The following is a 22947-nucleotide window of genomic DNA, read 5'->3' on the forward strand; positions in this document are numbered from 1 at the left end:
CCAGCTGAAGACCACTAGATAGCCCTCCAGAGTTAGCTTGAAACACTGAATTCCTCACAACCAAAAACATATTTTTAAGACCTCACTGAATAAATTTGCAAAATTAAGCATCACCCCTAAAATGACACGCCCGAGTTGTGGAGAACGTCCATATTCCTACCTCCCTGTTGCTTTGCTATTTTAGAGTGGGGGAGATGGTTGCCAGTTCTTATTCATAACATTGACTTCTTTAGAACCTGGGCCAAATTATCCGTTGGGTAGATACTACTGGGATTCATTGGTGGAGCATGTCTTCATTGCGCCTGGGGCAGGTGCGCCAAGGGGCGGGGCCCAGCCCTCACTGCTGATGAGACGCCAGCCCCAATCTGCTTTGCAAGGCTGGGATAATCTCAGTCTCTCAGAGAGGCTCAGGACGTCAGAAGAAGCAACAGCCAGATGCATTAGACCTCCAGTTATAGGGCAGTATATTAATAATAATAATAATAATAATAATAATAATAATAATAATAACAACAACAACAACCACATGCCCTTCGATCCCAGCGTCACCCTCACTTTGCTGGTGATATGAGTACAAGTGACAGCAGAAATATAGCCAAAAAAGCAAACCACAATCCCTACTTGAAATAAGCCAAGAAAAATGATTTGTTGAAGCTACTCATCAGAGGAGGGAGCAAAGCAGGTGCAGGTTCTCCCTCCCCATGCCCACCTGCCCCACATGGTCAGTTCTTGGTCTGACCCTTAGGTGGAAAAATATTCCCCAATTATGGCCTGCTGTAATGTGTGAATGCATCCTATACAACACAAATATTCACTTAATATTGGGGGGGGGGCTGTGAGAGGACCACAATATTCTTTTGATTGTAATTTTTTAAAAAACTGATTTTAATGTTGTATTTTGAGTTGTTGTGACCTGCTCTTGGGCAGGTAATAAATCAAATTATCATTATTAGTGCTGAGCGAGTGGCCAGGTGCATTGGAAGAGATGAGCAAATTCCATGGAGAAGTTGTTAGCTTATTATATATTCGATGACCTGTTCCGATAACCTCTTCGGTAGATTTATTGCTTTATTGTTCGGCGTCCAGCACGCTTCCCCCTGCGAGCCTCTGCAGGTCGTAAAGCAGTTAGCAAAGTAGCACAGCAGGCGTGTGATTGAAAGAGCACTTCCCAAAACGTTGCTTCTGTAAAGTCACTTTATTGTCACAAAAGACATGTATTTACACGGTCAAATCCCACCTGACTCAAGCTGCATTTTCTGTCTCTGCTTGCAGCTACGCAACAAGCTGCTTTCGATTTCCACAGAGCTCACAGCATTCCAAGCTGCTTTCCTCACATCCTGGCTTACTTCCCTTGTAAGCCCTTCCCCTCAGTCTCGAGGCACAGAAGGTTAACCCTTCACTACACCCAACATTATATGGTGTACCCTGCTCCTTAAGTGAGTACAGTGGTACCTCGGGTTACATACACTTCAGGTTACATACGCTTCAGGTTACATACGCTTCAGGTTTAGTCTCTGCTAACCCAGAAATAGTACTTCAGGTTAAGAACTTTGCTTCAGGATAAGAACAGGAAGCGTGCTCTGGCGGTGCGGCGGCAGCAGGAGGCCCCATTAGCTAAAGTGGTGTTTCAGGTTAAGAACAGTTTCAGGTTGAGAACGGACCTCTGGAACGAATTAAGTACTTAACCTGAGGTACCACTGTATATAATTGCAACAGAACTTGAGGCGGGCTGCTAAGAGCAGAGAAATGGCTTTTGTTTTCTGACACTTACTTTGAAAAGTATAAATCTGTGGTTTTATAAGTCTAGTTGTTCCTGGCTCAGATTTTAAATAATTAGTTATATCCTGTTGGAGAAGTTTGAATGTATTGTCACTGGTGTTCTTTGTGGTTGCAAGAAATAATGTGCATGCAAAAGTCAGTAACTAACAAGTTTGGGTGCTGTTTTTAAAGTCCCTCCTCTAATGTTAGATGTTGAAGCTTTTCACTGAAACAAAGCTTGGGCAATGGCAATAGCTTTCCCTTCATGGTTCCAGATCAATTTGATGAGCTATTTGAAGGAGCCCTGCCGCCTCATGTGCCACAGTGGTGACTGCATCTAATAACAGGGCGACAAAGTGTGAGCCTGTAAAGTAGGGGCAGCCAACTGGGTGCCCTCCAGGTACCGTTGGACTACAACTCCCTTGCCCATTGGCCATGCTGACTCGGCCTGATGTTATTTGTAGTCCAGCAATACCTGCAGGGAACCCTGTTGGTTATGCTGTAAAGCTGTGTTTCCCAAACTTTGAATAATCATGTACTCCTTCTGAAAGTTTATTCTTACTGGCATTCCCCTTCTTAGAAGAAGATAATTGGGGAGTAGTTTTAATAATATTTTAGCTTTGAATTGTTTTATGCAGCTAAAAAAGCTATGATGAATTATAATTAAAATTTCTGCCGTATACCCTTTGAACCCCATTCATGTCCTGCTGAGGGTACATGTACCACACTTTGGGAAACACTCCTGTAAAGGATCGAGCCTTATGCCTCTGCTTTCAAGTGGCAGAACTAGCCAGCTTCTCTTGAGCACCAGGACTTCCCAGTTGCAGGGATGGCATCATGGTGAGGCTTGTGAGAGAGGACCAGTAGTTCTGAGCCAAGGAGCATCCAAGACTGTAGGTGGCTGGCTGAAGGTGCACTTAGAGATGCTTAGCTTTGAAGTAGCAGGTTGTCTTGAGCTGCAAGTAAATGGGTCTCTTTTAATATTTTCAGAGAGCTCTATTGGCAGCCTTGTCTAGGTGTTGGTCCCAGGAATGATGGTGTTAGGATTAGCCTCTCTGAAACACTTTCCTGTACAAGCCCCATCAAATGAGGAGTAAAGTAAAAGGTAAAGGGACCCCTGACCATTAGGTCCAGTCATGACCAACTCTGGGGTTGCAGCACTCATCTCGCTTTATTGGCCGAGGGAGCCGGCGTACGGCTTCCGGGTCATGTGGCCAGCATGACTAAGTCGCTTCTGGTGAACCAGAGCAATGCACGGAAACACCGTTTACCTTCCTGCCGGAGCGGTACCTATTTATCTACTTGCACTTTGACGTGCTTTCAAACTGCTAGGTTGGCAGGAGCAGGGACCGAGCAACGGGAGCTCACCCCGTCGCGGGGATTCGAACCACCGACCTTCTGATCAGCAAGTCCTAGGCTCTATGGTTTAACTCACAGCACCACTCGCACCCCTGAAATGAGGAGTAGTAGTAGTTACAAAATAGTCTTCTGTCCCATGTTTTTAGACCCTGCTTAGTCATGCTTTATTTATGTAATGATGAAAGAATTGGAGAAATCTACCTTGTCCATCTAAAGTATCTGCTGTGGGCAGTGATACTACTGTACAAATGGTGGCTTTACACAGACACACACACATTTTAAAGAGAATCCCCAGAGAACTTACAGGAACATTCTAAATTTGATAGTTAGCTGCAGAAATCCTAGGAAATGTATACAAACTAGTGGCTTTTAGAAGTTTGCCTGCCTATCTGTTGTATTAAGACTTAAGTGAATCTGGTAAAAATAATTTGAATGGAAAAAGGTTTTTTGCTTTCCAATTATCAGTGTGTGTGTGCGTGTGTGCTCCTTTCTTTCATCTGTCTTGTCAAATAGCTGCTTAATACCACCATCTAGTGGACAATTAGTTTATAGGTCATTTGCTGTTTTAACACCCATCACTTCTGTAGCAGCTGATACCAATCAATTTAATTATACTGGCCATTCGCATTACTCCAAATTCACAGTAACTGCCGATATGACCATTAGTGAGTGATTCAGCACCAAATTAAAGGGTTTATCTATTTTTGTGTTATAAACTAACCGTTCTGTTTCCTTGCCTTTCAGTGTGTTTCTGTAAATTCAGAAGCTGCTTAAATTAAGGAGCCATTCAGATCCCATTACCAGAAACAATGAGTTATGAAGCTGCAACTTGAGGGCAGAAGGAAAATGAGCCATCGTTAAAAAGCAGCAGCAAACAATATGCATAAAGCTTCTTCACTTGATCCAGAAAAAATGGATGGAGGGAAATAATGGAAAATATTAAGCAGGAGGGAGGTAACTGGATATTGAATAGTCTATATTCCCTTGCAGCACCTGAGAGATGGATCAGGTGAAAAGTGCTCAAAAGCCTGTCATTGGTTTGGGTAACTTGGTTTATCTTATTTACTCTAGTTCAGATGTATGTGCCCAAAGGCAGAGATGTTCTTTTGAAGTCTAGCGTTAGGAGCTGAATGCTGGCCTTCCACACTGTAAGGACAGGTCCTGCTCCTCGGCTTCTCTTTCCACTTGTTCTGTCTCAGCTGCACTTCGGCCACTTCCCATATGCAGCTTCAACAAGGAGTGAGTTGCAGATGTCAAAGACCTTACAGCTGAAGCAGCACAAAGATTTCATATCACCTCAAAAGTAGAGACTTGCTCCTGAGTAAACATCCATAGGATTGTGGTGCAAGTGATGCGCAGGCATGTGAACCAGCCCATAGTTTTTTCATTTTCGTTCATTACATACATCTCAAATTTTTAACATTTGCTATATATTCCTCCCTCCCTCCCCTCCAAGACTTCCCCCAACTTGCGTTTCCGGTTTGTTTCTATTTTCATCTGCTTTGCTGTCTCTCAACAGAAAAAGTTATCAATAACATAACATCAAGCCTTAAAAACATAAAAATAAAATTAAATACATCATCTTATTTTACTATCCTCCAAACATTTTCTAATACTGATAATGTGAATGTTTATTTAAATCCTGCCATCAAGTCTGTTGCCTTTCTTTGTTTCTGAAAGTATAATATGAATAACCATTCATATTACACTCTTTTTCAAAGTCTCTGTTGTCTTTTTCTCCTAGTCTTTCTGTCATTTTTGCTGGTTCTGCATAGTTCAACTTCTCTTGCCATTGTCCTTTAGTTGGTATTTCTCCAGTCTTCCAGTTTTGTGCAGTCAACATTCTTGCTGCTGTAGTGGCATACATAAATAAAGTCCTCATTTCTTTTGGTATGTCTTGACCTAAAATACCTAATAAAAGCCTTCTAGTTTTCTTGCAAAGGTTATTTTTAACATTTTCTTCAATTCATTGTATATACAGTGGTGCCCTGCAAGACGAATGCCTCGTAAGACGGAAAACCCGCAAGACGAAAGGGTTTTCCGTCTGCAGAGGCGCTTCGCAAGACGAATTTCCCTACGGGCTTGCTTCGCAAGATGAAAAATGACGAAAAAAATCACATTTTGTTTTTGCTCCAAAACCCCTTATTCTGAATCGCTAAGCTGCTAAAAGCATTTTAGCAGCAAAACCGCTAATCCCCCAAGGCTTAAAAAGGCGTTTTTAGCCCTTAAAGTGCCAATAGCGCTAAGAGCTAATCCGTCAATGGGCTTGCTTCGCAAGACGAAAAGACTCCCGGAACGGATTCTTTTCGTCTTGCGAGGCACCACTGTATCTCTCAATAATATTCAATCTGTAAATTTCAAATTTACTTTCCACAGTTTTATCCATTCCTGAAATTGTATATTATGTCCTACATCTTGCGCCCATTTAATCATTACTGATTTTACTTCTTCATCTTTGGTCTCCCATTCCAAAAGGATGTTATATGCGTTTTTTAATAATTTTGTGTTTTTTTCTGTTACTTCCTTTTGGAAATTGGAAGCCGAATATGAGAAGCATTTTTTGTTATCCTCCTTAAATATCTTTGACCAACTTAAATATCTTTAACCAACTTTGAAGATGTTCTTTTATTTCATCGTATTCTTTCAGTTTTAACTTTCCCTCTTGCTCCACCAAGAGTTCTCTGTATCTTGGCCACTCTCCCCCCCCCCCCCAATGTTTTAAGTGATAGTGCTTCGATAGGTGATAGCCACCCTGGTGTTTTGGGTTCTAATAAATCTTTATATTTCTCCCATACTTAAAACAGTGATCTTCTAATTAAATGATTATGAAATCCTACATGTACTTTTGCTTTTCCATACCAAAGATAGGCATGCCATCCAAATCTATTATGTCCTTCCAAGTCTGTTATTTCCTCCCTGTCTAACTTGATCCAATCTCAGATCCATATTAGGGATGCAGCTTCATAATACAATTTTAAATCTGGAAGTGAGAATCTGCCTCTTTCTTTCACTTCTGTTAAAATTTTGTTTTTTATCCTTGGTTTTTTCCCATTCCAGACAAATCTTGATATTTCTCTTTGCCATTCTTTGAAGCATGCACTCCTTGTTATTACTGGAAGAGTTTGGAAGAGAAATAACATCCTTGGAAGTACATTCATTTTTATAGTTGCAATTCTTCCCATTAAAGAGAGATTCATCCTATTCCATGTTTCCAAATTTCTTTTAATTTCCTGCCAAATTTTTTCATAGTTATCTTTAAAAATATTTATATTTTTTGATGTTATCTAAATTCCTAAATATTTTACTTTTTTATATGCCTCTATCCCTACCATCTCTGTTATTTCTTTCTTTTTCGATTCTTTAATATTTTTAGTAACAATTTCATCTTATTTTTATTTAATTTAAATCCTGCCATGACCAAATTCTTGTATTATATTCATTACTTTTGGAAGAGAATTCTTTGGATCCTCTACCGTTATTACCAAATCATCTGCAAATGCTATTAATTTATGTTCATTCTTTTTAATTTTAATACCTACTACTTCCCTATCTTGTCTTATCTTCTCAAGACTTCCAGAACCAGAACAAACAACAATAGTGACAAGGGACATCCTTGTCTCGTCCCTTTTTGTATACTACATTTATCTGTTATTACCCGGTTTACGATTATTTTTGCATTTTGGTCGGAGTAAACAGCTTGCATTCCCCTATTGAAATTTTCTCCAAATCCCATCTCCTCCATCACCTTCTTCATAAAACTCCAAGAAACATTATCAAATGCTTTCTCCTCATCTATAAACATTAATGCTGCTTTTTTCTCATTTCCAGATACTCTCTAATATTCAGTACATTTCTAATATTATCTTTAATTTGTCTACCTGGAAGGAATCCAGCTTGGTCATGATGAATAAATTCTTTTTTTTAAAAAAAATCATTCTATTTGCCATGACAAATACAAATAGTTTATAATCATTATTTAATAATGAAATCAGCCTCTAGTTTTTAACTAATGTCACATCCGAATCCTGTTTTGGTATCAAAGTTATATAGGCCTCTTTCCATGTTTCTGGAACTTCCCCTATTTTCAGAATCTCGTTCATTGTATCTTTCAGGGTATGTATTCACAAGCTGTTCACTCATTTTTTTATAATATTTTGCCGTTATTCCATCTGGCCCTGGGGATTTCCCTACTTTTGTTTGATTTATTGCCTCAATTACTTCTTGAGCTTATTGTCACACTTCCTAAGCAAAGTTTGTGAACCTGCATTTTGTCTTAAATTAGGGCTGTGGACACATTACTGTTTACTCTGCTCCAGTGTTTCCCCACCCCCATTTGTTTGAATCCATGTACATAGGACATGGGTAGGCAAACTAAGGCCTGGGGGCTGGATCCAGCCCAATCGCCTTCTAAAGCCTGCCTGTGGACAGTCTGGGAATCAGCGTGTTTTTACATGAGTAGAATATGTCCTTTTATTTAAAATGCATCTCTGGGTTATTTGTGGGGCATAGGAATTTGTTCAACACCCCCCTCAAAATATAGTCCAGCCCACCACATGGTCTGAGGGACGGTGGACCGGCCCCCTGCTGAAAAAGGTTGCTGACCCTTAACATAGGATATTACCTACAATCCACAGGTATCTTTTGTGTTTTGATGCAGTTTCCCCCAATCCAGCTTCACCCCATTTGAGAACTGCAGGATGACTCCTTGGGCCATGAGATGCACAATTGACACATTTGCCAATTGGGGGTGGTCCTATATGTCTAACTTTGGGGTGGGGGAGGCGGTATCCCAGAGCAGCATCTCCCTTCCCACCTGCCAACTTGTCCTGATCCCGTTGATTCAAAACTAAGGCTGCAATCCTACCTAACAATGTCTGTTCAGAAGTAGTTATAGGTAGGTCTGCCGTAGTCGAAACAAAATAAAAAAATTCCTTCCAGTAGCACCTTAGAGACCAACTAAGTTTGTCATTGGTATGAGCTTTCGTGTGCATGCACACTTCTTCAGATCAGAAGTAATTCCTTGGTAAGCAGGTTAGGATTGCAGTCAAAGGCTTGTTCATTTCAATAGGCCTTACTTCCAAGTTTTGCTGCCTTAAAACAAGAGGTGAAGAGGAGGAGAGATCCATTCTCATCTCTGTCCATCAGCATCTGCAAACAACAAAAGGGGGGATCTGTCTCACCCTCCTTGATTATTTAAAGTGTGAACTAGCTGCAGGCCTCTGGGGGATAAAGTGAGCAGAGACTGCTGCAGAGAATTACCAAAGTCTAGCTAATTCAGAGCCCAGAAGGCACAAGCGGCCCCCTCTCCCACCACCAACTATTGCTAGCTTTTAAAATGGAGATGGGGAGAAGCTGTGTAAGTGTCTTTGTGTCAAAGGAGGAGCTAGAAATGCTAAGAAGGACATAACCAGGAAAGGGATGCTTTCACCTAGACTATTTCTCTCTTACTGGGAGTAAATCCCAGTGCATCTGGAAGATGTATAGAAATGTGTCTGCAGATGACAGCTGCAGGGGGATGATTTCCATGGGACAGAGGGATGAAAGCTTCACCCTTAGGAGTTGAGGGTGGGTGGAGGGGTTGGGCAGGATGGGAAAACCATGGACAGACAGCGGGTGACTGGGCGATATCTGGCTTTCAGCATCACAATATATCACCAGCTAAATATCATGATATCTTAGTATATCACAATATCTATTTGCAGTGGTGGTGGGCCTTGCCAGGCCTCCCCACAGCAGAAGAGGTGCCGGCCATACCTCCCCGCCGTAGTGGAGCCTGCGCTGCGCTTCCCGGCAGCAGCTAGGGGCTTTGACAGGGCTCCCTGCAGTGGTGGAGGGCCTTAAAATGTAAGGAAGTAGTAGATTTAATAAAAATATTAAATAAACTTCCATACATTATATTTAATACATTTTCAACTAATTTATGAGTAGTTTAAGTGATTTAGTCAGGTTGCATCTGCTTCCCCACTCAGAGGTCTAAGTGGAATCCCTACATGCAGAAGCCCCACTGGGTTCAACTAAACTTACTTCTACTTTCTTGGGAGTAAGCCCCATGGAATTCAGGAGGGCTTGCTTGTGAGTAGACACATTTGCTTTCACTGCTTACTGAAAACACCCTCCTCATCATTCTCACACAGTACCCAACCTCCCATTTCGGCATAAGGCAGCAGCTAAATCTTCTCCCCTCCATTCCCCACCCGCCAAGCCCTCATCTCACCAGTCTCTTCCTTTTTATCAAAGGGAAGGAGGGAGGGCAAGCAAGCAAAATGATAGTCTCCTTTAAATTTAAAAAAAACCTTTCCTTTTTAATATGGAGGAAAGCCATTTAGGGGGAACTAACAACATAAACACCACCAGAAAACAAAAACAAAAACTCTTCCATCTCTTTTTTCCACTGGTGAGGGAAGAAAGAAGAGCTTTCCAGTTCTTTGTTTACTTGCCACTGGATCTTTGATGGGGGGTGGGGTCCCTCCTGGATTGTTAGCAGGCGCTGCATAATTAGCTGAGTTCTAAGTGGAAAGATACTGGTAAAGCTGAAAGAGTTTCCTGGTTTGTGTGAGAGCTTATAAATGAGGAGGGAGAGAGCAAACAAAGCTGGAATTATCTGCAAAGCATCTGCAAAGTACTGGTCAGCTGAGCTACCTCCTGGGAAGCTGTTAAGTCTCCACCTTTTGTTCAGCAGTATATTTCCTTGTTTAGCAGCCTTAGAGTGGCCTAGTGGTTGGTGTGTCAGACTAGGACCTGGAGACCAGGGTTCAAATCCCCACTCAGCCATGAAGCTCACTGGGTGACCTTGGGCCAGTCGCAGTCTCTCAGCCTAACCTACCTCATGGGGCTGTTGCAGGGAGCTCTTCGGAGAAAAAGCTGGGATATAAATGCAGTAAATAAAATCAATATAAATAAATGCATCAAAGCATAATGCTAGGTACAACACTGTGCAAATTCAACCAAACACAGCCTGGGGGGAGGGTACACCTTGCTGCATCCAGGAATGTGTACATACTCTCATACTTCTAACCTGGGGCTTGAGGGGGTTGGAAAGTGGAAACGGTGTGTGTACCAAGACAACGTAAATTTTACATTAAGAATAAATTCTGAAAGCTTAGAATATAAGGTTGACTTCAGGACCCATTCTGACTCAGATGCTTAGGCTGCAAGTGCATGAAATGCAACTTGCTCTCGGTGTAACAAAGTGTTGCTATAAGCCTGTCTTTATGAATAAACAAATGCACAAGTAAACTGGACTGACCTCTTTCTCCTCCCCACCTTGAGTTGCTTGCAGTTGTCTTGTATGAGAGATTCTTGACCGTTTCCATTTGGTTGTTTCATCATTACAATCAAGCTCTTGCATTGCCTCAGTCTGCTCTCTGGAATAGTTAACCATTCCAAACAGTTGTCTCATATGAGCAGTAGCACATCAAATGAGGCCACTTGTGTCAGTGGCTCACCTGCGTGATGAAGCTCTGGAAGGAACTTGCCAAAGATCGGGGATTCTGAACACCTTTCATTCAGACACTTTTTCCTTTTTCCTGAGTGGCCTCATTTGCTCTTCTCCTCAGGCATGTGTTACAAAATACAAAAAGTCACAGAGCAAGAGACAGCCTGCCAAGTGGTATATTATCTGAAGTAGCTTCTATACCATTCAGCAGGCTGTCTCTTGCTCTGTGACTTTTTTTGTGAGAAGTGCAGATTTCTCCTCTTCATGCAAACTAGTGCAGTAAGCAAGGCAGCATTCTTCCAGTTCCTGCTTTGAAAGCCAGGAGGTGGCATCATTGAGCTATAGGTTTGCACGGCAGCTGTGGGAGCCTCTTGTGGAGAGAGGAAGATACTGGAGGTGTTTGCATCTCCTCTGCCTCACCTCTGATGGGAGAAGGTCAGAAGAGGAAGCCTGGGATGGACTGAGCAGCAAGTCACGTGGGAACTGAGACTGTTTACAGTACAGAGTTGTCCTTTTCTCATTTCTTTCCCCCAGTAGCTTTACAGCTGTGATTGCAGAAGCCAGCCAAATGGCATATGCCCCAATACGCAAAGTCTGTGTCCTAAATGCTGCTTACAGATCAGGCAAACACTTCTCCTGTAACTGCGAATTCCTCATGTTTCTGCATATTCTTTGGGAATGGGGAGGAGACTGTGTGTTGATGCTTGCCTAGTGGTGACACCAGCAAGTTACTTAAATAGGAATTAAATTGAGGTACTGGGTTATTTATTTTCTGTTTTAAGATAGTGACATTTGTTTTGGGAGTAGATGTGTTGCCATTTGTACATCTGTGGGTTTTAATATGTCATTGTGTGAAATGAAGGCAGGATTGGCTGAGTATGTAGGGCACAATTGTATTAGAATTACATAACAATGTTTGAGTGGTGGAAACTGATGAAAAGACGGGGATGTTAGAGTCCCTTAACAGATTATAGTGTACCATAATGAAGACAGCTCAAGCTCTGCAACGAATGTGGCTACATGCTGTGAAAAAGTTGAGGATTTTAAAATGGCATGTGAGTTAATTTTTGAAAAATATATACCATTAGTATTTCCTATTGTCTCATCCATACTAAGATTTTGTGTTTTAAAACGAGGAAGAAGACATGATTCTTGACTGTCTACAACATTGTTGTACTTTATTTTAGTCTCAAATAGTTTAGCATTAAATGGCTCCCTGATTTCCATGCCTTCCGAGTGTCTGGGGGAAGCTTGCTGGCTTGCTGTGTCATTCAAGTCTCACTAGGATCTCATCATCACATTAGTCTTCTAATTAGAATGAATTAGCATGAAATCTGTAAAATTGTGCTTGAGAAGATTGTTTATTAAATAATTCTTCTTTTAATGTAGGCTTAATAGAATGTGCTAAGTGAGCTACTGGTAATATCATCACCCGTTTAATTGTGTGACAGTGCAATCAATTAATGTATTCATATTACATTTCTTGCCATTTCCTAAAATGACACACTCATTACTCCTCAGGAATAGGTGACACTTACCTTAACCTGTCTCTTGATGCATTTGCAGCACTAGTGCAACGTGTACCAGGTTCACTGGCTCCTGATATAGTTGGAGTTTCGTGCTTTCTCTGACAGAATTTAATCCCCTCTCTGGTACAGTCTGAAGTCTTCAGATGGTGACTTACAACATCTGTGGTCTTACCCAGCCCCCACACTCATTTTGCTCCTTCCATTAATCTGTCAGCATTGGTTAGTATCTCTGCAACAACAAACAGCTGTAAATTTTATAATGTTAAAGAGATTATGAGTTAGAGATTTAGGACAGAGCAGATGGCTTTTGTGCCTTGTGAACTCCCAAGGTGAACTTCCAGTACTTTGTCGGTGCTGCACTTTATATCCTACAGAATGTGACCTTAAGAGCTGCTTCCTCTTAGCATTCAAAAGCCAAGCATACACCCCCCTCCCCTTTGTAACAATTTGATGCATGCCCTTCCAAGGAACATTTGACTTTCCGGTTTTCTTCTGAGGCACAGATACAGTGCTACCTCAGGTTAAGTACTTAATTCATTCCGGAGGTCCATTCTTAACCTGAAACTGTTCTTAACCTGAAGCACCACTTTAGCTAATGGGGCCTCCCGCTGCCGCCGCGCCGCCGGAGCACGATTTCTGTTCTTATCCTGAAGCAAAGTTCTTAACCTGAAGCACTATTTCTAGGTTAGCGGAGTCGGTAACCTGAAGCGTATGTAACCCGAGCTACCACTGTAGTTCAAACTAATTTTCAAATAATTTGTAGTTTTATTCACAAGTAAAAATTAAAAGTATTTCAACATTGTATTCATCAATCTGCACTTCTTAAATTCTGCAAGTAGCTGAACATGCGTAGAAATTTGTTCATTTCATTTCCAGTACAATAAAACATTTTTCTTACTGAAAATATCCTGTTAGTATATATGTAGCTGCCGCGACTGGACTTAATTGTCAGGGGTCCCTTTACCTTTAGCTGCCATATAGTAGTAGTAATTGTAGTAATTAAAAAGATCCCTGAAATGTTTTTAGTAGCTCTGTGTGTGAGAGAGAATATATTGAACTTGTAATTTATGTAGGGGTTTTTTTTATCTCGAGGCATGACTTTTTTATTGCATCAATCAATCTGCTGAGGATCTGAACTCTGATCAGATTGAAATGATGATGATGATGATGATTTTATTTGTATCACTCCCATCTTTATTATTTGAACCATGCCCCAGGCACTTTGGGCAGTTTCTAACAGATATAAAAACCTAATAAAACGTCAAACATTAAAAACCTCCCAATACAGGGCTGCCTTCAGATGTCTTAAAAGTTGTAGTTATCTTCGTAACACCTAATGAGAGGGCATTCCACAGCATGTTTTACATTTTCTATATGCACTGTAAGCTGCCCAGAGTGGCTGAGGAAACCAAGCTAAATGGGCAGGGTATAAATAATAAATAAATTATTATTACAGTGGTACTTCGGGTTACAAACACTTTGGATTACAGACTCCGCTAACCCAGAAGTAGTACCTTGGGTTGAGAACTTTACCTCAGGATGAGAACAGAAATCGCGCGGTGGTGGCAGCAGGAGGCCCCATTAGCTAAAGTGGTACCTCAGGTTAAGAGTGGTTTCAGGTGAAGAACGGATCTCCGGAATGAATTAAGTTCGTAACCCAAGGTACCACTGTATTACAATTATTATTACTACTATTACTACTGCTGCCAAAAAGGACCTGCCATAATGCCCTCAGAGCTGGATCTCAATGTCTGGGTTGGACAATGGGGGTGGAGACGCTCCTTCAGGTCTCCTGGGCCAAGGCCATTTGAGGCTTTCAAGGTCAGCACCAACACTTTGAATTGTGCTCAGAAACATACCAGGAGTCAGTGTAGAGCCTTTAGGGCCAGTTCTGTATGGTTCTGACAGCTGCTCCCAGTCACTAGTCTAGCTGCCGCACTCTGAATTAGTTGTTGTTTCTGAGGCACCTTCAAAGTTTGGTTGCCCCACGTAGAGCGCATGGCAGTAGTCCAAGTGGGCAGCATCTTAGCTCTTAGAAATCATCCGATTAACTGCCCTGTGGTTCACCAGGCGCCATAGATGGTGGTCCTGTTGTAGGAGCACATCAAGAGACTATCATGGCAGCATTTGGTTATGCTGCACATAGTAAGGATGAGAGCACTATCTGTGAGGGAGGGGATGCGGGGTTACATGTCTTATCTCCTTCAGTCTTCCCACATTGAGAAGGGTGGTCTGAAGAAGAATCGTAAAATGGCTTAGCAGAATGTTTTACCATCATCCCTGCAGTAGGAAACCCTGATTGTGTGTGGAGGACTATAAGTGTGTTCAGTCAAATGCACTTGCGATTCCCTTTCAGACCTTCACATATCACATTAAGCTATAGTTTGTTTTAAACTTTGGTTTAATTTGGAGAGAAACAAACCCTGAACCTGGGTTGGGATGACATGAAATAAGCTGGACTCTGATGTGTGTTGTCCACAGCGTGGCTGCAGCAGGATTAGGGGGAGCACCAAGGGAACTTTTGAACAGCATGCCCTCTAGCTCACATTAAACCATAGCTAGTTTAAAACTATGATTTAATGTGATATGCAGACCAGGCTGATGCAGAAGGTCAGGAGTGGAGGGGGCAGGGTGCCGGCACACACAGCCCTATTGTCCCTCTGGGTGAAGTTAATAGAGTAAGTGCATGAAGAGGGCTAGAGCTTCAAACAATGCATGAGTTTCATTTAGAGTAAGGGGCTTACACTAAAGTTTTGTGCAGGCACCTGCAAAGCACCTGGCTTTAGGCATCAGGTCTTCTAAATGCTTGAAAATGTAATTTACAATATTTCGTGTATGCATATAATCCAGACTTTCTCTCCTATACATGCTGTCTTATGTGCATGGAGCCGTCTCCAAAAGCATTTGGAAACCAGCACTGGTACGGAACGCGGTGGCCAGGTTTTGAGGGGGGCTTAAGATTAATTTTTGGGTACAATTCAATGTGGTAGTTATTAATTGCATTTTAAAGCCCTATATGGTTAGGGCTTAGACATCTTAAAGATCACCTCCTACATGAGCTTTCTAGTCACTGAGTGAGACCTTGCATTATTGGCCTGCCTTCACTGCAGACAGGATGGGGGTGACGTGGGCAGGACCTTTCAGGGACAGTCACTGGATGTGTCAGATCTGGCCATCTCATTTATTACTCAGTCAGTCAACAAGTTTATTGTTCTAGCCAAAAGCCATGAAAATTTCATGTCAATAATATTAAAAAAATATTTTTATTTTATTACATTGCATATATTGCTTATTTATTAAACTTCTGTCCCTCCCTTCTTCCCAGAGTGGCAGTGGTGACCTATCTATTTTGATAGCAGTTTATTCAGGGTCTCTGGTCTCTTAGGGTTTTCCATCATGATCAATTTAATCCAAGTGATCTACATTCAGGCATGTGCTCCCCTGCTACCGAGATTTGGTCCTTTGTCAGGCAACAAGTACCACAAGCACAAATATATAAAGATCTGGGTGTGAGCTATTTCTCTCAAGTGTGGTTTCCTTTTTGTGCATACAGATAAAAAACACAGAAAAGGCTTCTCCAACTAAAATTTTGTTCTTCAAACGTGTTAATTTTTTTATTCAGATTCTGGCTAATTAATGTCCATTTTTAAAAGCACTGCAGTGTGATAACTGCAAAACATTACTGCTGTTTGATACTGGCTTTGAAAAGGGTCTGTTCTTAATTTTGTGAGGACTGTCTTCTGTTGTGATGTTCTATTGATTATTGCTTTTCATTGTCCAGCAGGCCCCAGGCATGGAAGAGCTGATATGGGAACAGTATACAGTGACCTTACAAAGGGTGAGAGGTTATTTCTGGTCCTTTTTTTCTAATAGTCCCTTTCCCCCTTTTTGCATGTGCCATTGTGTTAGTAAATCTGACATAACCCGTTAACCTTATTGATCAATTTTCCTTGTGAAACATTTTAAAAATTGTTAACTAGAACTGTTAAACTATGCTAAATAGTTTTGTTCCACCCTTACATTTTTATTTTTGCTCCAGCAGTGTATTTAAATTCACAGCAATACATTTCTGCATAACTATTAAAATATTTAAAATTCCAGAGCTCACATCAACATCACATTCAGAAGGGCTGAACGATGTCTGGTTTTCAACATCCCGATATATCACCAGCTAGTCACCATGATATACTAATATATAACAATGTCTAAAATAAGGACGTAACCATGTAATGTTACCAGGGTAATGTCCTGGCATCTTCTACTACTTCGGGGTCTAAAACCGATACATTTTTACTTACCTTTAACATATTGTTACAGCTGTATATAGTACAGAGGAACAGGGGTGGCAGGAATCATGAGAGAAGCGATGACTGGCTTCACGGTTTTTCCCACATCACAATTTCTTACATAGCACATGAGCACATCATGCTTCGCGATGTATCACCATGTCAAAAATTATGAAACTTTTTTTTAAAATAATGTTTTACTTTTCCAACAATTCCAAAGAAAAAGTCGAATAAAAATAAAAAAGAAAGAAAGAAGAGAAAAAAACAATACAATACAACACAATACAATACAAAAACAGTTTAAAATACATCAAACACATCCATCAGTTTCAACATCTTATCTTTCATTCACTTATTTCCACGACCTCCTCACGCCTCCCTTTTTGTATTCCACTTCTATTAATTGTTTCAGCAATTCCTTTCCATCCTCTGTTTTCTATCCTGTAATCATCTTAATAATTTCTAACTTTATTTTTCCCTTTAATACTCTATTAATCTATTTACACTTAATTCCTTATAACATTTCTACTTAAGCCATGTAACTTCATTCCAGCATTATTCTAACATTCATAGTTTTACAATATTTCTATAAATAGTCTTTAAACTTTTTCCAATCTTCTTCCACCGACTCTTCTCCCTGGTCCCGGATTCTACCAGTCCTTTCCGCCAATTCCATATAGTCCATCAACCTTCTTCGTATTTAAAGAAGAACTTTACTTTGTCCTCTACTGATCCTATTTTTATTTTCCTTCTTTTAAAACTGAAAGATAGTCCTTGGGGGAACTTCTACCTGAAGATGATTTTATTCCTTCTCAGCAGGGCAACAGTATCTCCATAGTTAGGCCCAAGATCCAAAAGATATTTCGAGGCATCTTTAGAAGTCTCCACTGTTGACTGCTGCACTTCCAGGCTCTTCTGGTGATGCCAACCCAAAATTCCATCCCTCTCCTCTCCAGCACAAAGGGCGACCAAACAGTCTCTTAATCTATTCTTCTCCTTTCTCCCTCCTCCTCCATGTCCAAGGGCCCCCAGAACTCCAAGCTCTCCCTGGGCCTAGTCCAAGTTCCAAGATTCAGCAAATTCCTGTATGGGAAAGTCTATCAAGCTTTCCCCCTCCCAATTCAAGTAGGGCTCCAATCCTCAAATTCATCTGTTTTTCTTTAAGTTCACTCTTAGCAAGCGTCACCTCATGTTCATCAAGATGCTTCTGCAGGGCTGGGACTCTCTTTCTCTACTTGTGCCGAACTTCGGATTCATCAGCAACCGCTTCCTCCTTGTCTTCCTCTGCAGTTTGCCGTATCAGAGTAGATTCCTGTATCAATTTCTGAATGATTTCTGTATTAATGTTCACCTTTTGTCTCAGACTATTTATGCTTTCTGTATTTAAGTCAATTTTAATAGTTGTAGCATCAACCTTCGCATTTATCATATCTGTTTTTCTGTTTAGCTGTACCAATGAGTCATTTATCTTATTTAATCCATCCACTAAGACTTCTTCTGTCAACATTCCTCTTGGTTTTGATTGTACTAATGGAAAGGCATCAACAGGAGAAGCGGAAAAACCTGATGTCGAGCCTCTCCTGGGCCTTAATGTTTTTTCAGCAGTTGACTGATCTGTTTTTTCCTTTCCATTTGCCATAACACTTAAGAGATTCAAGGTCAGTCCCAGAGTCTCACAGTTTTTTATCTTACAGCTGGAAATTCCCTTAGCCCAGCTCTTGCAAAACAACCAGTTTCAAAGCCTTCCACTAGAGGGAAGTATTTTCTTTTTATATTAGTCAATAATGTCTTCTTTTAAACAAAGTTCCAACAATCCAAAGTAAGTTTCAGTTTTCAGTTACTTTTACTCCTTTTTCAGTTACTTTTACTCCTTTTTAGAAACAGCCAAAGACAGTAGAAACAATGTATCTCTCTTATTTAGGTAGCTGTCAAAGAACGTTCTAAGCACTGTCAATACGCATTCCAAAAGACCTGCCTGCTAGCAGCCCGTTTCCAGGATCAGAGCGGCGGTATTTTATCTCTCCTCACTCTCTCCTGCAGGCATACTCAGTCCACAGCTTCCCCCCCTCTTCTCCTGCCTCCAAGAGGGGTTTAATATTCTTTACCGATGGAAATTTATTCTTTTACAAAGGGCTTTCCAAGACTTCAGCTTGCAGCCTCATTGCTTCAGTCTATTTACAAAAGGGGGAGGCGGACTTCCTGTGTTAAACCTCCTCGTTTCGATGCCAAATTAAGTTAAACTTTTAGAAATCCAATTTTCCCGCTTCAGCTCTACTCACGGGTAATTACTTTGAAGTCAAATTGTCCACAAGAAAAAGTCAGTGCTCTCCGGCAACAGCTGTGCGGCTTCGCTCCGTGGAAGAAGCAGACGATTCGAAGCACCGCGCCACTCACCCCACGTCGCTCCGGATCCCCGAAACCGGGTTTCCCCGCGAGTAGGGGAGGCGCAAAGGGTGCCCACCTGTGATTTTTAACGGGTCCCCGCCTTCGCTGTGGCGGACAGACCCAGATTTCCACGAGGCAAATTCCTCCCGATCAGAGGAATTCCACCATTACCGGAGGCACCAACCCGGAAGTCCAAAAATTATGAAACTTTTACCAGGATGTGGACGTCCAATCAATTTTGGTTAATATATTGATACATTGCCCATCCCTAGGTCCCAGGTGGTGGTGTTGTTGTTGTTGTTAAATGTCAACCATATTTTTTATTTTAAATTTACCTCCATTAATTCCCATAATTACTCCATATTGAATAATAATAAATCATTACATCCTTGACAAGTCTCTCTACTCTACATTGGGCCAATGTTCCATGATTTTTCTTTTCATCATACAGTGGTACCTCAGGTTAAGTACTTAATTCGTTCCGGAGGTCTGTACTTAACCTGAAACTGTTCTTAACCTGAAGCACCACTTTAGCTAATGGGGCCTCCTGCTGCCGCCACGCCGCCAGAGCACAATTTCTTTTCTCATTCTGAAGCAAAGTTCTTAACCGGAAACACTATTTCTGGCTTAGCGGAGTCTATAACCTGAAGCGTATGTAACCCGAGGTCCCAGTGTATAGCCACTGGTTCATGTCCAGTTCCACTTCTTCAGTTTCATTTCCTGTTGCGTTTACGATCTCCTCTAGGACCTTCCATTTTCTTTTTTCTTTTTTCAGAGACAGCACCATAATTTTAATAGCATCCTTCTGTGAATTTGCTCCAGATTGTATGCAGAATACTTTCTCTCTGCTAGAGCTAAAGAAAGGCCAGGACTGAAGTTTTCCCCAAGCTTTTTTTTTGCTTTCAACTCCATCAGCACCATATCAAAATAATTCTCCGTATCACCATTTGTGATTTTATCTTCTCCTTCTCCAAATTCTTGTATGGAAGTCATTTCCATTTCAGCAGCAGCAACTGCTTCTTTCAATTTAATTATTTCTTGATCTAGTCCTGCCAACATTTTATCCATTTGTTCTGAAGCCTCTGAATATTCCCCATTTCCATTTTCCACGTCAGATCCCTCTGGCTCATTTTCTTGCTCAAACATTGATCCAATCATTTTTTATTGTGCAGTCATCAACTGTTGAACAATACCAACCATCACTGGGAGATCCAACAATACCTTTGCCATGCTGGATGCTTTTGATGTTCTGCATATTAGTAGCCCCTCAATCCACTTTAAAATTTCCCCTTTAAAACTGCAGCTGCAACTGTGTCTCAAAGCACCTTCCTCATGACGGCTGCATAACTTTCAGTTTTTCCAGTTCTTTAGTGACAGGAAGCAGAAAAAGGATTAAAGATTTTTCACATATTGATTCCTATCATCCATTTTAATCCTTGTCCACCATAAATCAGGCCTTTCACTTTGCTTTAGACACTCTAACAATTAGTTTCCTTTCTGTTTTCTCAACAACAGGAGATGGTACTTACAGATTTTCACATTGTAGATTTCCCCCAGTAGATGGGGGGGGGGGGGGTGTCTCGTTGCAGTTTCCTTGTCCCAGAGATGTTTTGAAAAGGAAATGTGTGATTCTTTACCTTGCTTACTGTTTGTTTTAAAAGGTGATTACGTAGTGTTTGGGCATGATGGCATTACTCCTCAGCTTGCCAGTTTGTTCTGACTCCCATCCAAGCTGCGAGGCTCAGGCAGCAGAAAAGCAGCTTGGATCCAAGCATTTTGAGGTTAACTCCCAGGTCACCCTTGTCTCCAGAGTGATTTAATGGCCACACTATCTGTCTGACTATTACCAATCACTACATAATTATCTTCTGTCAGTGGCAACTAACAGAAAGACAGCCCAATCACCATTCCTCTCTCCCAGAGGTCCCTGAGCAATTTTCAAGAGGTCAAGTCGGCGGTGGTGGGAGTTTGGGAATCACTGGTCTAACTATGCCTCTATTTTGGTATTCTAACAATTTCAAATTCTATTGTGGCTCTATTTTTTGTTTTGTTTTTTAAAAAGAGCGTTTTTCCTCCCTCTTTTCCCTTTAGGACTCAAAGCGAGGGTTTGGGATTGCAGTTTCTGGTGGCAGAGACAACCCTCATTTTGAAAATGGCGAAACATCCATAGTTGTGTCAGATGTCCTTGCAGGTGGCCCAGCAGATGGATTACTTCAGTAAGTAAACATGCTTGTAGCAGTAGCGCCTGCCTCTCTTTGCTCTGATAATTTGTTTGCAAAACACAAATATACCGTATTTTTCACTCCATAAGACGCACCTGACCATAAGACGCACGTAGTTTTTAGAGGGGGAATGCAAGAAAAAAAATTCTTCAAAGGGAGCTCCCTCTAGCTGTTCTGGCTTCTGGCTTAGCCGCGCAGCCTGCATTTGCTCCATAAGACGCACACACAATTTCCCTTACTTTTTAGGAGGGGGAAAGTGCGTCCTACAGAGCAAAAATACGGTAATTGGGAAGGCATAGATTTCACAAAATTTGTGTAATTATTTGATCCTGCCATTTTTATCTATGAGGCTGTATCCAGCCTAGATAGCTTTACTTTTAGGCAACCTTGCATAGTGGCTAACACACTAGACACTGACCAAAATCCCTGCTCAGCTGTGGGATGCATCCAGGTAAGAGCATCTCAGGGGCAGGGGAATGCCGTACGGGAGCTGCATGTTTGTTATGCAGGCAGCAAGGTTCATGCTGGACCCGCGGCCCCCAGCTGCTTCCGTAGCATCTGCGTTGGCCTGCAGATCCCTGCCTTTAGATCCCAAACCTCAGAATTCTATGATTGGTTGTATGTCCTGGCTGGGGCTGATGGGATAGTCCAGAGCATCTGGAGGCACCTGGTTGGGACAGGCTGTAGCAAATTCATGAAAGCTACACTGGTTTAATAAAGGAGGGTGTGCTAATGAAAATGTCGCTCTCTGCCCCGTAGTGGTGAAGACTGAACAAGGAGCCTGGGCATTAGGACTGGAAGGATGTTGACAGGCCTCATGTGTTCCATTTCTTTGCTTGTGTTTTGGTCATTGGAAATTGATGTCTATGGGATTAGGCTCTGGGAATATGTTGTGAGGACAATTAAATGTAAAACAACAAAGGGAGGAAATCTTCAACTTTCCAGCAATGTTGACCTACAATTATAATGAGACATTGCTTATGTTATTAAGCAAATATCATTTGTCTTATACTGAATTTAACGGAACATAATGTTACTGTAGAGATAAACGAGCCCAGTTCAGGACTACTCTGGCTGCAGTGCTTGAACATTGCAGAGCCCCGTCTTCTCCCCTTATGTGCTCAGGAACTAAGAATGGCAGCATAGGAAAAGGCCTGGGGGGCCTGTTCATGGCTTCCGTGTCCCCATTTCTCGACTGAGCTAAGTAGAGGGGGCTGGATGGGGGCAGAGGAGGCAAACGCAGGCAACCAGTTCCCCATAATGGATTGAGGTGGGGGAGCATGTGGAGATCTCTGCCCCGGCAGTAGGGCTGGACTGACCCCAGTCCCCACTCAACCAGAAAGCTCCCTGGGTGACCTGGGGCCAGTTGCTCACGCTCAGCCTAACCTACCTCACAGGGTTGTTGTGGGGAATAAATGAGGAGGGGGAGAATAATGTAAGTCACTTTGAGTTCCATGGAGAAAAAGGAGGGATATGAAGGCAATAAATAAACAACCCCCCCCCTTTGATCAATGTTAGTATTTTCTAATTGACAACATGCTTCTGTTTTGCAGAGAGAACGATAGAGTGGTTATGGTTAATAATACACCCATGGAAAATGTGGCCCATTCTTTTGCTGTGCAGCAGTTAAGGAAAAGTGGGAAAGTGGCTACCATTGTAAGTTAACAAGTATTTGCAGAAATATTTGCATTCAATCATTAAGGAGAAGTTAATTCCACTCTGCACTTAAAATAAGTATTAATACGTCTGAAGTATAAAGACCTGATCTTTGGTAGACAAAAACTGTAATATTTTAAATGGAAAGGGTGGGAAGGGAGGAGATTTCTCAGGCCTGCTGTAGAGATGCTGATGTCTTGTAAAAAGCATTTACCTGCGAAGCTGATTATCATGTTTAAAGGTGCTCAGTGAGTGCACAGGCTTTTCTCTGCACCAGTGACCTGCTGTTTAGGTGGGCATTCTGCTGGCATCTTAAC

At 41.6% G+C, this 22947-nt stretch overlaps 1 protein-coding gene and 1 long non-coding RNA gene across 12 annotated transcripts in view; one reads left to right on the top strand and one right to left on the bottom strand.

The window, feature by feature from the left end:
* Positions 1–22947, top strand: part of TJP2 (tight junction protein 2) — an 89402-nt gene that overhangs the window by 38030 nt on the left and 28425 nt on the right. For 6 of the 11 annotated variants that reach the window (XM_083403346.1, XM_083403351.1, XM_083403347.1 and 3 more), the window contains 3 exons: positions 15866–15919; positions 20844–20968; positions 22528–22630. In XM_083403346.1, the coding sequence (XP_083259472.1) occupies positions 15875–15919; positions 20844–20968; positions 22528–22630 (273 nt within the window). In that variant the 5' untranslated portion in view covers positions 15866–15874. Of the gene's footprint in view, positions 1–15862; positions 15920–20843; positions 20969–22527; positions 22631–22947 lie in introns of all 11 variants that reach the window. The other 5 variants (XM_083403345.1, XM_083403342.1, XM_083403348.1 and 2 more) reach the window with 1 other exon arrangement.
* Positions 1547–15854, bottom strand: LOC310659782. The gene is made up of 3 exons (XR_014503000.1): positions 13774–15854; positions 12091–12310; positions 1547–4968 (listed from the first exon to the last, which is right to left on the bottom strand). It is a non-coding gene; the product is annotated as an uncharacterized lncRNA (long non-coding RNA).

This window comes from Podarcis tiliguerta (assembly GCF_965153285.1).
Source record: "Podarcis tiliguerta genome assembly, chromosome: 11".
NCBI classification, from domain to species: domain Eukaryota; kingdom Metazoa; phylum Chordata; class Lepidosauria; order Squamata; family Lacertidae; genus Podarcis; species Podarcis tiliguerta.